Genomic DNA, 12,802 nt, shown 5'->3' with positions numbered 1-12,802 from the left:
CACCATCATCCGAGATTGAGACTTTGCGCTTTCGACGAAAACAAACTGCCGTGTCGTACGCCATATTGCCGGCTGCTTTATATTCGCCGATCCTTCGTGAGCAACAAAAGCGAACTACTCCACCTCGTAACGCGTCACGTGCGTGCGTCATTACGCCTTCTCTTTCGCGGGGAAAACGACGCGGCGCCTTCCTCGCGAACATGTTGAAAATCACCGGGTCCCCTTTCCCGGATGATGCATACGACATCGCGACGCCCGCCGAAAATATTGCGATACGCGTCTTTCTGCGCCGGGAACGTTAATGCACGCGAGATATATAAGGTGTACGGAATATCTACCGAACATTTTCTCAGATATTCGCAGATTTTGTGGATATATGTAGTTTATATAATTAGTTCCAAGACTAACTGTCCTCTAACACATTTTGAAGCGACAGCCACCTTTAGGTTGATGTCTAACATTAATGATTGAAGAAAAATACCGTGTGGTATCGAGACACCCTATATGCCGATGGGCAAAGGGATTCATCGTAAAAAATGATCTACGCAATTTTCGATTTAGCAGTCTCGCTTATACGTGCGCAATATGCTTAACTTAGGGGATGTGATATGAAAATACAATATGCGGTGAAAAATAGAAGCGATAAATGATATTTTGTGTTTCCAATTTCAATCATAGCGCTAACTTATTCATGCGAGGTGTCGGAAACCTAGAGGTGATATTTCTAAGTGCTTTCAAGATAATCCTTGGATACAAGATATAAATAGCTATCGTGCGTACTGTGATAAATTTAAACGCTAACAAAATTAGTGCACGCGTTGCACGCGCAACACACACGGGGAAACCTGCCCGTTGCCGGTCAATTAATTCAGGAAGCTGCTTTTAATCGTTAGCCGGGCCGACGAGGGAGCATTCCCGGTCGAGGAAACGCGCGAGCAAGAATCCTCGCGAGTGTAATTCCGCTCGTAATAAACAGGAACACGCGTCGTTATCGACACGGTGCGATCGCACGAGACGGGCCGGACGAGAGAGAGAGAGAGCCGGCTCTTCAGGGTCGCGATCGCAAGCGTTCTCCCCCGTGTGTAATACGCCGGACGATTTCTTTATTTAAACGATACGGCCGGCCAACGCCGTACATCACCGCGGTCAACTGGAAAAAAAGAAGGCACGACACGTCGTGCGGTTGAATATTATTAGACCGTGGAGAAGAAAACGACGCGGGTAAATGATCGCGCTCGGCAGATCCTCATAAGATTGTTGCATCTTAAGTGCAATTTATACCGTTCGCAGAAACACGGCCGTCGACGAACATCGTATGTTAACAGCGAGTTGAAGTTCTTCTTTTATTAAGTATCTTCATTTCCTCTCATTTAATTTTTCTGATCAGATTAACGTGGGGTTCTTCTCGGCATAAATTTGATCGCATCTTCCCTTATATTTTGCTATTATTTTACGTTAAATATCCTGTAATGATTGAATAAATTTTCGAACTGAAATTTCCCCCTTATGGTTTTAAATCAAATTTCCATTTTATGAGGAAAAATATAAATTTTTCATTAATTGTTTCTACATACACCGCTGCAAAGAAGTTTAGAAAGTTTCGCATGGACCAGTTGCGAATTACCGTCTGAAAATTCGCGCGCAACGCGACTAAAGCACGGGTGACTCACCGGTGAACGACTCCTTTCGAGTGCATGTGCTTGAGCGCGGCGACCAGCTGTCTGGCGTAGAGCCTCGCCGTGTTCTCGTCCAGTTTACCGGCCGGCTGCTCCTTAATGTGTGTGCACAGGTCGCCGCCGGTCGCGAGTTCCGTCACGAGATAGTACACGGATCCACACTGCAAGCAGGCGTTAAATTAAACCGTTATCGATTCCCCGCGTCGATAACGCTAGACTATCATAGAGGTTTTAGAGATACAATAACATGGGATTCTGCAGGACCGGATTCTTTGGTCTTTGGTCTTTGGTCTTTTAAGTTCTTAGACTCTCGCGGTGCTGTTTTTAATACGAGGTTCTAAAAGTCTATACAATCCCGAGGTATTCGAATTTCAATGCTGCAGATACAAAAGATGTGTCTTGCGCCAGACATATCTTGTAGAAATATGAATTTATTGAAATTACAGCAAAGTGATATCAAAATCTCAGCGTAACAATTTAAAAAATTTGCGTAGTATAAATTCTATTTGTATTGAATCATATTGAATCGTTGTTTGGTTGTAGAACATTTAGGTAGGATGCAATTTGAAATTCACGATTATAATTAAGGAGTAAATTGCACGTAACAAAAGGGGGAAAGCAGGTTATTCCTTAATAAGAAGATAATTCACGATGACGCGCTTTAAATTTATTAAATAACGTTAACACATCGTGTACAATCTCCTCTCATTATTTTTTCGTTTCGTGCGGCTCGACGTCGAAGCATGGGTACGTAGGTACGTTTTAGTCGTCGCCCGTGAAAATGGAGCAACAAGCAACGAGCTGGGGAGAGCCCGGGACCGGTCGTACGAAATTGATCATGTGTATTTAAAATGCACCACGAGGTGGAGGCGCATCGTAATTATCGAGAAAGCGTTTCCTGAATTTCGCACGCGCTTGCGAGACACGTGCGTGGGCCTCGTCGATTAAGTGATTACCTTAATACAACGATATGCATGCGGCGACATCGGGGGAGCGGCGCGTTCACGCGTGGCCGACGAGTTACGGTCAGAGCGATTCGTCGCGCCCAGCCAATGGCGAGTCGGTGTTCGATCGGGCGCCGATGATTATTTAATTCTTCGGGGCTGGACACATCGGCCTGACTGCTTTAATTATGAATCGCGTGAATCACGAGTACTGAATAAATTTCGCACGCGCGTATTAGCGGTCGAATGTTAAGCACGAGATCGAACGGGACGAGATTTTCAATTTGCCTTTCCGCTGACTATCGCGCTAGTGTTATTCCAAGGGCTTAATCATTCGCAATAAGATTTTAGTAATTACTAATACATTTATTGCGTGTTTCTTTTACAGACTTAACACATAAATTCTTGATAAAAAAGTTTGACAGAAATTCCGAAATATTTCTTGAGATATAAAATTGCTATAGTATTTGTCGGATGAAGAACTCGTCAGACTAGTTGATTGCAAAATAAATTTTTCAAAAATATTATTTGGCTTGATTTAAGCTTTACTCTGCATTATTCTGTTCGGCGCGCTGAAAGCGACCGAAGGGGAACTTCTAGCCAACAGAAACTAAACGAGAATTTCTGGGGAGTTCGACCACTTGCAAAGTCAATTCACCAGAGATGCACACCGCTCTATCTCGCTTGGCTAGAATCGCCGTTTCGTTTTGACGGGGACTTGTTGATATAGCGCTTGCCAACCGAATCAACCGGAGCCAGGGTGAAACGTGAGATACCCGATTTCGATATATCATCGGGTACGAGTAAAACAGGAACGTAAATTCGGCGTATGTAAACGAGGGGAAGGTATGGCACGACGGAAAGGACCGGAGATGGGAAAAGAGCCGAACGTGAAAGTCATTTCTCCATGCGAAACAAGAAGCGTATGGCACGAGCATCGCTTTCGCAACTCGTGCCAAAAAGGTGTGCATCAGTTATATAAGATCCTATTCCCGAGTAGAATTTAAAGCGGACTTTTCCTTAGCGCAAATTTAATGCTCGCGTATCCCTCGATTCTTGCGATCTGGCAAAATCTCTGGATCGTTTCCATCGATCGTTCGAATCGTCGTCTTTCCCCGAAAGTTGCTTACAAAGTAAGCACGCGCGGACCGTCATTGCGCATTCTGCAACTCAGACTTTTCCGCGTAATATTGTTTTCCTAATATATATTCTCGCAATCGTTTTCCGTCATCGTGCACTCGGACAGGTCGCTTTATTTATGACAAGACGAAAATAAGCTTACTCAAATTGTTTCGGATGAATCTCTACATTATTATCTAAGATGACATCATAGTCTTACAACGAGGCAATTCCAATTCGTTGTAATAATCCGCTGCAAATGCGGTTGCCGACGCGTTCTTTTTTATAGCAACTTCGTCCCTCGAACGAGGGAGATGTCGGCGTCGTTGGACGCCAGTAACGGGCAAGTCCTACGCGATTCGTCGGCTCGTAACATCGGTACCGACATAAAATCGCGCGAGCGGCACGTTTACGGCCGACAATAATGACCTTAATTGGCGCTTAAAGCGGCTTTCCTTCAATATCCCGAGCATGAGTAACACGCTGCCCGCTGGACATGCATCTTCGTAAAAATCGACAGGCACGCGTGCGCGCTTTCTTATTGCTCCCAGAGTGATTCAGAATAACTGTCCCTAGCTTACAAATATGTACGAATAAATAATTGAAATAAAGATATATTCTTTTTTCTTGATTATATAACTAGTAATGTTATAATCAGGATATACACAATTTTAATTGAATCGAATATTCAGATAAATTGATTTTCCTCGAGATAAAAATGAAACATTTAGATGAGACTTTTTTTGGTCTTAATTTTTAAGCAGAGAGTTGAAAGTGTTAATAATATCATAATACATGCAATTAATAGAGATGTAAATTACATATGTAAACTCTGTTTCTCTATAAAGCTTTTTATGGGCAATAATCTTAAATTTCTATGTATATGTGACGGATAATAAAATAAACTACCCAGTGACTAGGCAGGAAAATATTGCTAACCCGTAAATGCCACGGTTTTGCCTAAAATGTTGGGTATTGGGAGGTACGCGTTTATACTATAGCACTGCAATAACCGCAACTTTACGACACAAAAAATGGTCGCCGATACATTGTCCTCGCGGAGGATGAAATTTTGTTGCACTACTATGTTCTATCGTGAATTTACGGTAAAATAACATTTTTTTATCACTACACTTCGCGTATATCATCATATATTCGAAAGTATATCTCTTACATTTCATTGTATTTATATGTATATATGATACTCTTGGACATTGATACATATGAAATGAATAATTTCAAATTAGTCACATAAATCGCGTTTGCAAATTTTTATATTAAGCATAATCTATATTCTATTAGAATGAATTATTCACAAGTGTAAAAACATAAAGTTGTGGCGGCGTTTGACTTTCAGCGACGTCAAAATACTCTATCAATAATTAATGCAAGGAAAAGTGGCCATTTGCATATTTAATGAGTCCTGACGGTATCGTCGATCGCGTGATGTCGTCGTTTGGAAACGGGTTGCTGTCGTCGCGAAATCATGTCACTGACAGGCGACCTTAAGAGAAGTGACTTGCCTGGAAAACGACTATACTTTACGACCTGCATGCAGGCGCAGATGCTCCGAAGAATCTAGCAGAATTGGCAGTTGAAATCGCGCTTAGATGCCGGCACCCTAGGCGAGCCTCCACCGTCGTAAAGATTACGATGTGGAAATGAGATATAAGGCGACGTCATATATAGCCAATTTGGCGACGGCAAGAAAGACGAGGTGGGGTGTCGTCTCGATATTATCATATTTGCCGTCAGGTGCGGGCATTCTCATCGCCGATAGCTCTTTCCCCTCGATGAGATAGCTTAAATAAAACAAGACTCACTCCTCTATCCGCGCGTTTCATAAACGCGCGCAGAAAGTAATACCATCTGCAGACTATAAAATCATTTCCGCCGAGAGAGAAGAATCGAACGGTGCAATCGCGAAACTCGTTTGTCCATTTATGAAAGCTCGCGGGAACGATCGTTCTTCTAACGGATATATTTGAGCGCTCCGCTCCCTGAAGTATTCGAATACGTTTCCTACATGTTATCGCATCGCGAAACGTAACTGAACTCTGTTTATTCTGAGGACGATTCTACACAAATATGAACAAGGGCACTCCGTATAATTGGGATAAATTGGCTTGCTACAATTCCGTAGAGTGATTTGTTCGGACTAATTTGTTTGGATTAGTTTGGAACAATTTGCGACAATTTTGTAGATAAGATTTGGGAAATTTTAGACGTAGATTTTAGAAATGAATTCATAACGACTCGTAAATTACAATTTTCTAGTCGCGTCATTATTAAAAGGAAAATGCGAGGTGCGCCATCTTCCACATGTAGAGAATGATTCTAGCGACGTATCCAGCTTGAAAAATTTTACACGTTCTCTCTCCGGTTGGACATTGGCAAGCCACCCCAGTCGTCCGTTCATCTCGCGCGGGAATATTTCGCAGAGCTCCGAAATTCTCGAATCTCACACGTGGCGGGGGAGACGGGGAAGGGCTATCGGCGGCGGCATGTGCGTTCCCGTCATATTTTCCTACGTACTTTATCTTTCCCGGCGCGTACACACCCTCGTCCTCGTAACTCGATCGTGACGAGCGAGCGCGCGGACTAACAAAATTTTCAGAGTAAACGAGGTGCGCGATGCTGCGCCGCCGGGAGAGAGCCTCTGATATCGACGTCCCACACATGAATTCAATTACGTCGTACAAGCATACGAGAGTCCTCTCTCCCCGGGGTTTTTTTTTCCTCTCGCCTCGTGTTCCCGCCCGTATACCTTCGTGCGCGCGCGTACGTATGCGTGCGTACGTGTATATGCGCGTGCACGTGAGCCCGCGAGTCCGCGTGTTGGGTCAACGTTCGCGTCCGTAGCAGCCGGGTCACGTACGATGCAACGCATTAATGGTACCGGTCCGGGCTTCCTCTGTATCGGCGCAGAAAGGATCGCAACTCAAAATAATAATTTCCGAGTTTATACTCGCGGATTGAAACCAATTTAATTTTGGCGAAATCAATTCCCCAAGTTTGTAGACGTAAAAATACGCATTTATTTCATGATGAACAAATATGGATTTTCATGTGTCTGTGATATAAAATTTCGAATCTACTAGTAGTCTATCAAAAGCTATCTATAGTCGATTTCAGTCTATCTACAAATCTTCATCATTAATCAAAATCGATAGACTTGAAAATTTAGAGTATAAGAAATAATAATTTTTTTCGCTTGAACCCTAAGTTTCTTACAAAGGCAAAGTGGTTAAAGGGTGCAAAGCTTTCCTACTTTGATACGCATCCAAGTTGCTTCATAAATTCAACTAAATGGTGTGTTTAATTAAATCTAGAGAGATGGATCATTTCTGTCTCCCTCTCTCTCTCTCTCTCTTTCTCTTTCGGATGACGTTAAATTTCGGTCTCTGACATCGCCGAAATTGCAAGACGTTCGCGATTTGTCACGGCATTCTGACGAACATCATGTACCGGGTGAGAGTGGCGTGACCGAGAGTAGAATAGCGTACAATCTACGAAGGATAGTGCCTGTTCCTAGGAGAGGGATGCCGCGAGGCGGAATGGCATAGTTTCCTTTTGACGGATAATGAATAGATCGTTATACAAGGGCACAATGGACACGGCTAAATCTTGTTGATCGACCGTGGCGAATTGTCTTTATTATTAAGAACTCGATTAAACTTTCGACGCGGTCAATTAGGGTAAAGAGATTTGATCAATCGTCGAAATTCTCTAAACTGATTGCAGCCCTAAAGCGTTTCTCACTCACCCGGATAGTTTCGTAGAGCCTCACGATACTCGGATGTTGCAGCATTGACAGGACCTTCGCTTCCCTCGTCAGGTTCTTCATTACGTAATCCTTCTTGCCTTGCTCGACGTCTATTATCTTAATCGCCACCTGAAACAAGAAACGAAGGGTTTCACGTATAATTAATTGAGTACGTAGTCGAACCGAGCTATTGTTGTGCAGGGAAATATATCAAAAATACTTTTAGCACTTTGAGCCCTTTATGCGAGTTTTTTTATTGTTATCAAGATTTGTTTATTTAAAAAAACTTTGAGAGATAGATTATGTTGCTTCGTTTATTATTGATGATACTTTTACATCGCGTCCACCTGCACTGATGACGGCGATGACGCATATGTTAAAGCTAATTCTCCAGTAAATTAAGACGTTGCTGGAAGGTGAACAAATAATCGGCATGTGGAGGGTTGAGTGAAAAAAATTTCACGTCAATACAGCGCACCTCCGGTTGAATAAACGCTTTATTCGTGCGCGCACGCACGCGGCTCCTCTCGCCAGAGATATTTCATCCCGAGCGAAAAAAACGCGCGAGTTTATCCTCGGGGCTTTTAGGGATCAATCGCCCCGCATTCTCTCCTCGAATTGCTAGCACGTCAAACACCTTCCATATGCCTGCTTGAGGAGCAACGAGCTCGCTTTTCTACGGTGCGGAGGGTGAAGGTGGTGAACGAGAGCGAAAGCGAAAGAGGGAGAGTTACGAGATGGAAAAAAAGAGATGCCTTGGGATTCGAATACGTTAAGACGGCAGCGCGAGCGAATGGGGCGCGCCTTCACGGTCCCCTGTCCCTTTGATGTACTGTAAAGGCCCGGAGGCGATAATTCGCACGAACCTAAGCGATTGAAACGGTGGACTCTCTGCCGTATCCCTCGGCATTGAGGGTGCACAACGCAGGAAACTGTAACGCTGAATTATATCAACTGGAGGGTACGCGAGAACTTGCACCATCACCGCAAAGGTCTCTTGTTACGTCTCTTGTTCAAAATTGGAAGCGTGGGTGGTGGGACCGATGAGGAAAAAGGTGTATTGATTTTAGAATTTTCGAGGGGGACAGATTATGGTCGGGTAAAGAATATAGAGTTTAATCGTGAATTCGCTTCTGAACTATCAATAAAAAGTATAGAAATTTTCGCGACGCATCCGTTGTACTTAACATTGCCGGCATTTTCGGTTTTCACTTAACAGTTCGACTCGAGAAGGAAGTTGGAGGAACTTTCCGCGACGCGACGGTTCGCTTCGAGGATCCCAAAATCTTGCGTCCTCGAGTTCCCAAGTTGCCCGGCAGCAGCGGGTCGCATATCATTAGCGGCGGTGGCGCCGGCATCCTTTGATCTCCCTGCTCTTTCTGTATTGAGTGAGAAAGTGACACGAGCAGACGAGAAGTAAGGAGAGAACGGAAGAGAGAAGTAGAGGAAGAGAAGCGCTCCTGTTCCGGGGCCGTTCGCAATGTGCGAAACGTAAGAAAGAGAAAGAGAAAGAGAGAGTGACAAAGGAAACACAAGGAGAGAAGAGGGGGAGGGAAGGCTCTTGCGTTGGACTCAAGGTATGTCTGACAGCCTCCCCAAATGATTTGTGGCGCTCTTCGCCAGATACAAGATACTAATTCTTTGGGTGCTGTCAGTCGACCAGCTACCGCGCTCGCCACTGTCGACTCGCTCTCCTTCACTCCCCCTCTCTATCTCCTCTCTCTCTTCTTTCCGGCGAGTTTCTCTGTTGGCTTATCTCTGTTTGCATTATGTTACAACTCAGTCAACTGACACGCCGTTCCTCGTCCCATCGCCCCACATTATGATCGTCGCTTCTTCCTCTTTAAACGCTGTAGTTATGGTAGATCAATCTTGAGAGTCCAAGATAATGCGCGATAATGCGTCAGAATCGCGTATGCAAGAACATTTCTAGGTGGCTCAGTATAGAAGAGCAATCACAATTACGAGTTTTACATGTACATTTCTGCGAAGGGTCTCTCCCCTTTCATTTATTTGATTTTCTTTCTTAGCTTATCTCTGTTTGCATTCTGTTACAGCTTAGTCAACTGATATTCCGTCCCTTTCTGTTTGGGCGTTGCAGAATATTGAATTGATCTTGGGAGTCACGATAGAGCACGCCGAAATACTACATACGTAAGTCACTTCTCTATAAAGTTTCGACGTACAAATGTTTGGATCTCTCCCTACATCTCTGCGAGCCTTTTCTCCGCTTATCTCTTATCTTTGTATTATGTTACAACTTTGTTAGTCAACTGACGCATCGCTTTTCATCTCATCGCTCTACGTTACCCGTCATCGTTGCTTGCTGTAAACTTTCTAAACCGTCGCCGTATATGACGGATCGATCCGCGAAATTGAAAGCAAACTGATATCGATAGTTCGTACACTTTTAAAGCTCTTAGAAAATAAAGTACACATTTTGTACACAGATTACCAACGTTTCTATCCTAATTAGGAATTTTACCGGCAATAGCCGATTACTTATACATGCATTAGCATTATAATTTTTCGTTTGAACATAAATAACATATAAAAAGATTAACGCGGAATAGCCACTATTGTTTCCCCTGTTTTTACCTTCGCAAATCTCCGCGCTGCCGCCGTAGCGCCTTTCACATAAATTCTTTTGCGCGAACAGTTTAGATTTGTCACTGAATTGCGAGAACGCCACGCGGATAATTCCCAAGCATATTCATCGTGGTTTATATCGGTTAATGCGACGCAGAATCTTCTTTGAAGCCGAGATAAAATAGGGTCGCGAGTGGCGCGGCGGCGCGACCGCGAAGAGACACGAGACGCGAATAAAGTAGTTCTATTTGCGCGGGCGAGAGAAATGGGAAAAAGCAGAGTCGCGGAGCTGTAATAATGTTTGCGAAAGCCACATTAAGGTATCCATTTTAGAGATCGCTTACTAACGAATGTTCTTGCGTGGGTCGAGATATACGAGCGAACCGGCGCGCAGCTATAACCAGGGTTCGACCTGTCAAGGTCTTCCGCGGAAGGTACACAGGCGCGTATATCGCACCACCACCACCATCATGCGTTCGTACGAACACACATTCACGCATCTCCGATATCCTGTATCCCGGATCCGCGGATACGAAGCCAGGATGCGAGATTGTCGCTATATAAGCCACGCGTTATACCGTAAAGCCGCACATGATGCTCAGTTTCGAGATTACTATCAGCTTTATACGTCTTTAATTTCGAATAAATCGGAAGTTTTAAAAGGCAACATGCATTTACGAGGGCAAGTCGAGAAATAAAGGAACTTTGTAATTTTGCGATAAAAAAATAATTAGATATTAATCAATTTATATCATACAGATAAATTCGTTATAGAGATGTAGTGCAGAGATTCAAATAATATTCCAGAGAATATCCTAAACGTCATAAAAATATACACGTTTTGGGTCAAGAGACACGTTTTGTCAAGAGTCTTGCGCCAAATCATGTGCAGCAAGCGCGAGTAGTAAAAATAGATACGTCCCGTAATAACTGTACGATACTTACTTTCAAGCGTTTTTTGAAACTCAATTAAAGTTAAAAATTGAAAAAACAAAGAAATGGCAACAGTTTTCGAGCTATAAGAAGTCAAAGTAAATTAATGATATCACGTAGACTTTGCATAATTAAGCTCGTAACTACGTTTATAGATATATCGATTTATTGTTACATCATACCATATAGATTGATTTTTGTCACTCAACTGATTTTGTCTTTCAGTATATTGTGTAAAAATATTATTACAATTACCTTATATTAATCAGATATATTAACCAATTGATTACTAGTAATAAATTATATTTAGTCATTTTTTAAATAAAATTTTAAATGGTCCTATTATTCCACTTAAAGAGAAATATTAAATCTAATATTTATTTTAAGTTAATAAAGTTTGTTTGATCGGAAAAGTATTTATGCAAAATATACCGTTTTAGCCTTATTTTTTCTGGCTCGAGAGAAGTAAAATTGTATGATTTAAATCAAGAGAAAAATAAAAATGAAATTGCCACATTTTCTGCGCTTTAATCTCATTTTCTTGATTTATTAACATCGCGCAATTTCATTCCTCTTCCTTCTCGGGACGTGAAAATTTAAAAGAAATAATATTATAATTTACATTCAACATTTTTTCGACCAAAACAATGGTGAATTTTATTTTCCAAATAAACGTTACATTTAATAATATTATTTAATCGATTAAAAATAACAATTTAATTTTCATCAAAAGAAGAATTAAATAATCTGCCTAACAGAGTTAAAATTTCAATACATATGCATGCAGCGATTGATTCGCGGTATATTCTCGTTGTATCACTAGCTATATCTTTGTTATCCAAAATGCTCTCGATCGAGATTATGATATTAGATATGTGAAATTAATTAGTTATCTTCGGCAATGCTAATAACTAATATAAAATAAAGCGAAATGATAATATAGCGGATATTACCTATATCTTACTCGTGCGTCCAAAGTAATTCAAGGTACATGGAATCCGAACACATAAGCAAAGATAATATTCGGCGTACATTTATTCGGAGATGTTGACTGTTTTGTAGCGCGATGCGTGTGGCATGCGGTGCCTCGGTGCCCATTGTTTACATTCGTACGTTGCGTAGTGTTGTACTGCTGTATAGTGTGCATATGCGCGCGCCGCGCGCCCCGCGCGGTCGCTCCGTTGCCTCCGTTTCCATTCGTGCGGTGAAGCTCGGTCGGCAGGCAGCAGCGCGTGCTGCTCCGTATGTCGTCTTATTATCATCCCTCCAAATACAATTATTCCCTACGTTAACTGCGATCAGCGGATTGTAAGCTTGCACGATGTATTATTCTTCCAATTGATCACTCATATCGCGGTATTATAGAAGCAGACGACGGGTTTATCGAAATAGGTATATGTAGGTTAAGTTCATCTGACTGAAGTAGGAATTAGAAAATCGGAGCAAAGAACGAGCGAGTTATGTCCCGGTTTCCTATTTATCGGAGGATAATTATTATCATTAACGGCGCTCCTTTTTCGCAAATCGATATATATTTTTACTTTGTGCGCTTTGAATTTTTCACTGAATGTAACTTGCTCGTTTGTCTCGAATCAAGAGCGCAGAATGATATACGCGTTGTCGGATAACGTGATTTCAGTAACCGAAGATCGTGATATATGTATCAATAGTTTGGTAATAATCAATTTCAAATGCGAGCAATAAGGTATTCGGCATACATTTTCTAACGTCGAAAGCTCGGTGTACAGACTACAGAATGCTATATAAACAGGGTC

The 12,802-nt window shown here is 42.3% G+C and overlaps 1 protein-coding gene across 1 annotated transcript in view; it reads right to left on the bottom strand.

Moving 5' to 3' along the window:
• Window positions 1-8,863, bottom strand: part of LOC139767758 (MAP/microtubule affinity-regulating kinase 3-like) — a 39,599-nt gene extending 30,736 nt beyond the window's left edge. The window contains exons 1-3 of the mRNA XM_071697362.1: window positions 8,753-8,863; window positions 7,506-7,634; window positions 1,671-1,837 (exon numbers count right to left, since the gene is read on the bottom strand). Coding sequence (XP_071553463.1) covers window positions 1,671-1,837; window positions 7,506-7,634; window positions 8,753-8,863 — 407 coding nt within the window. The remainder of the gene's footprint in view (window positions 1-1,670; window positions 1,838-7,505; window positions 7,635-8,752) is intronic.
• Window positions 8,864-12,802: the final 3,939 nt, after the last annotated feature.

Source organism: Temnothorax nylanderi, unplaced genomic scaffold (assembly GCF_030848795.1).
Source record: "Temnothorax nylanderi isolate EJ_2023f unplaced genomic scaffold, tnyl_v1.0 TNYL_tig0012_pilon, whole genome shotgun sequence".
Classification (NCBI taxonomy): domain Eukaryota; kingdom Metazoa; phylum Arthropoda; class Insecta; order Hymenoptera; family Formicidae; genus Temnothorax; species Temnothorax nylanderi.
This window is presented reverse-complemented; position numbering and strand designations above follow the sequence as displayed.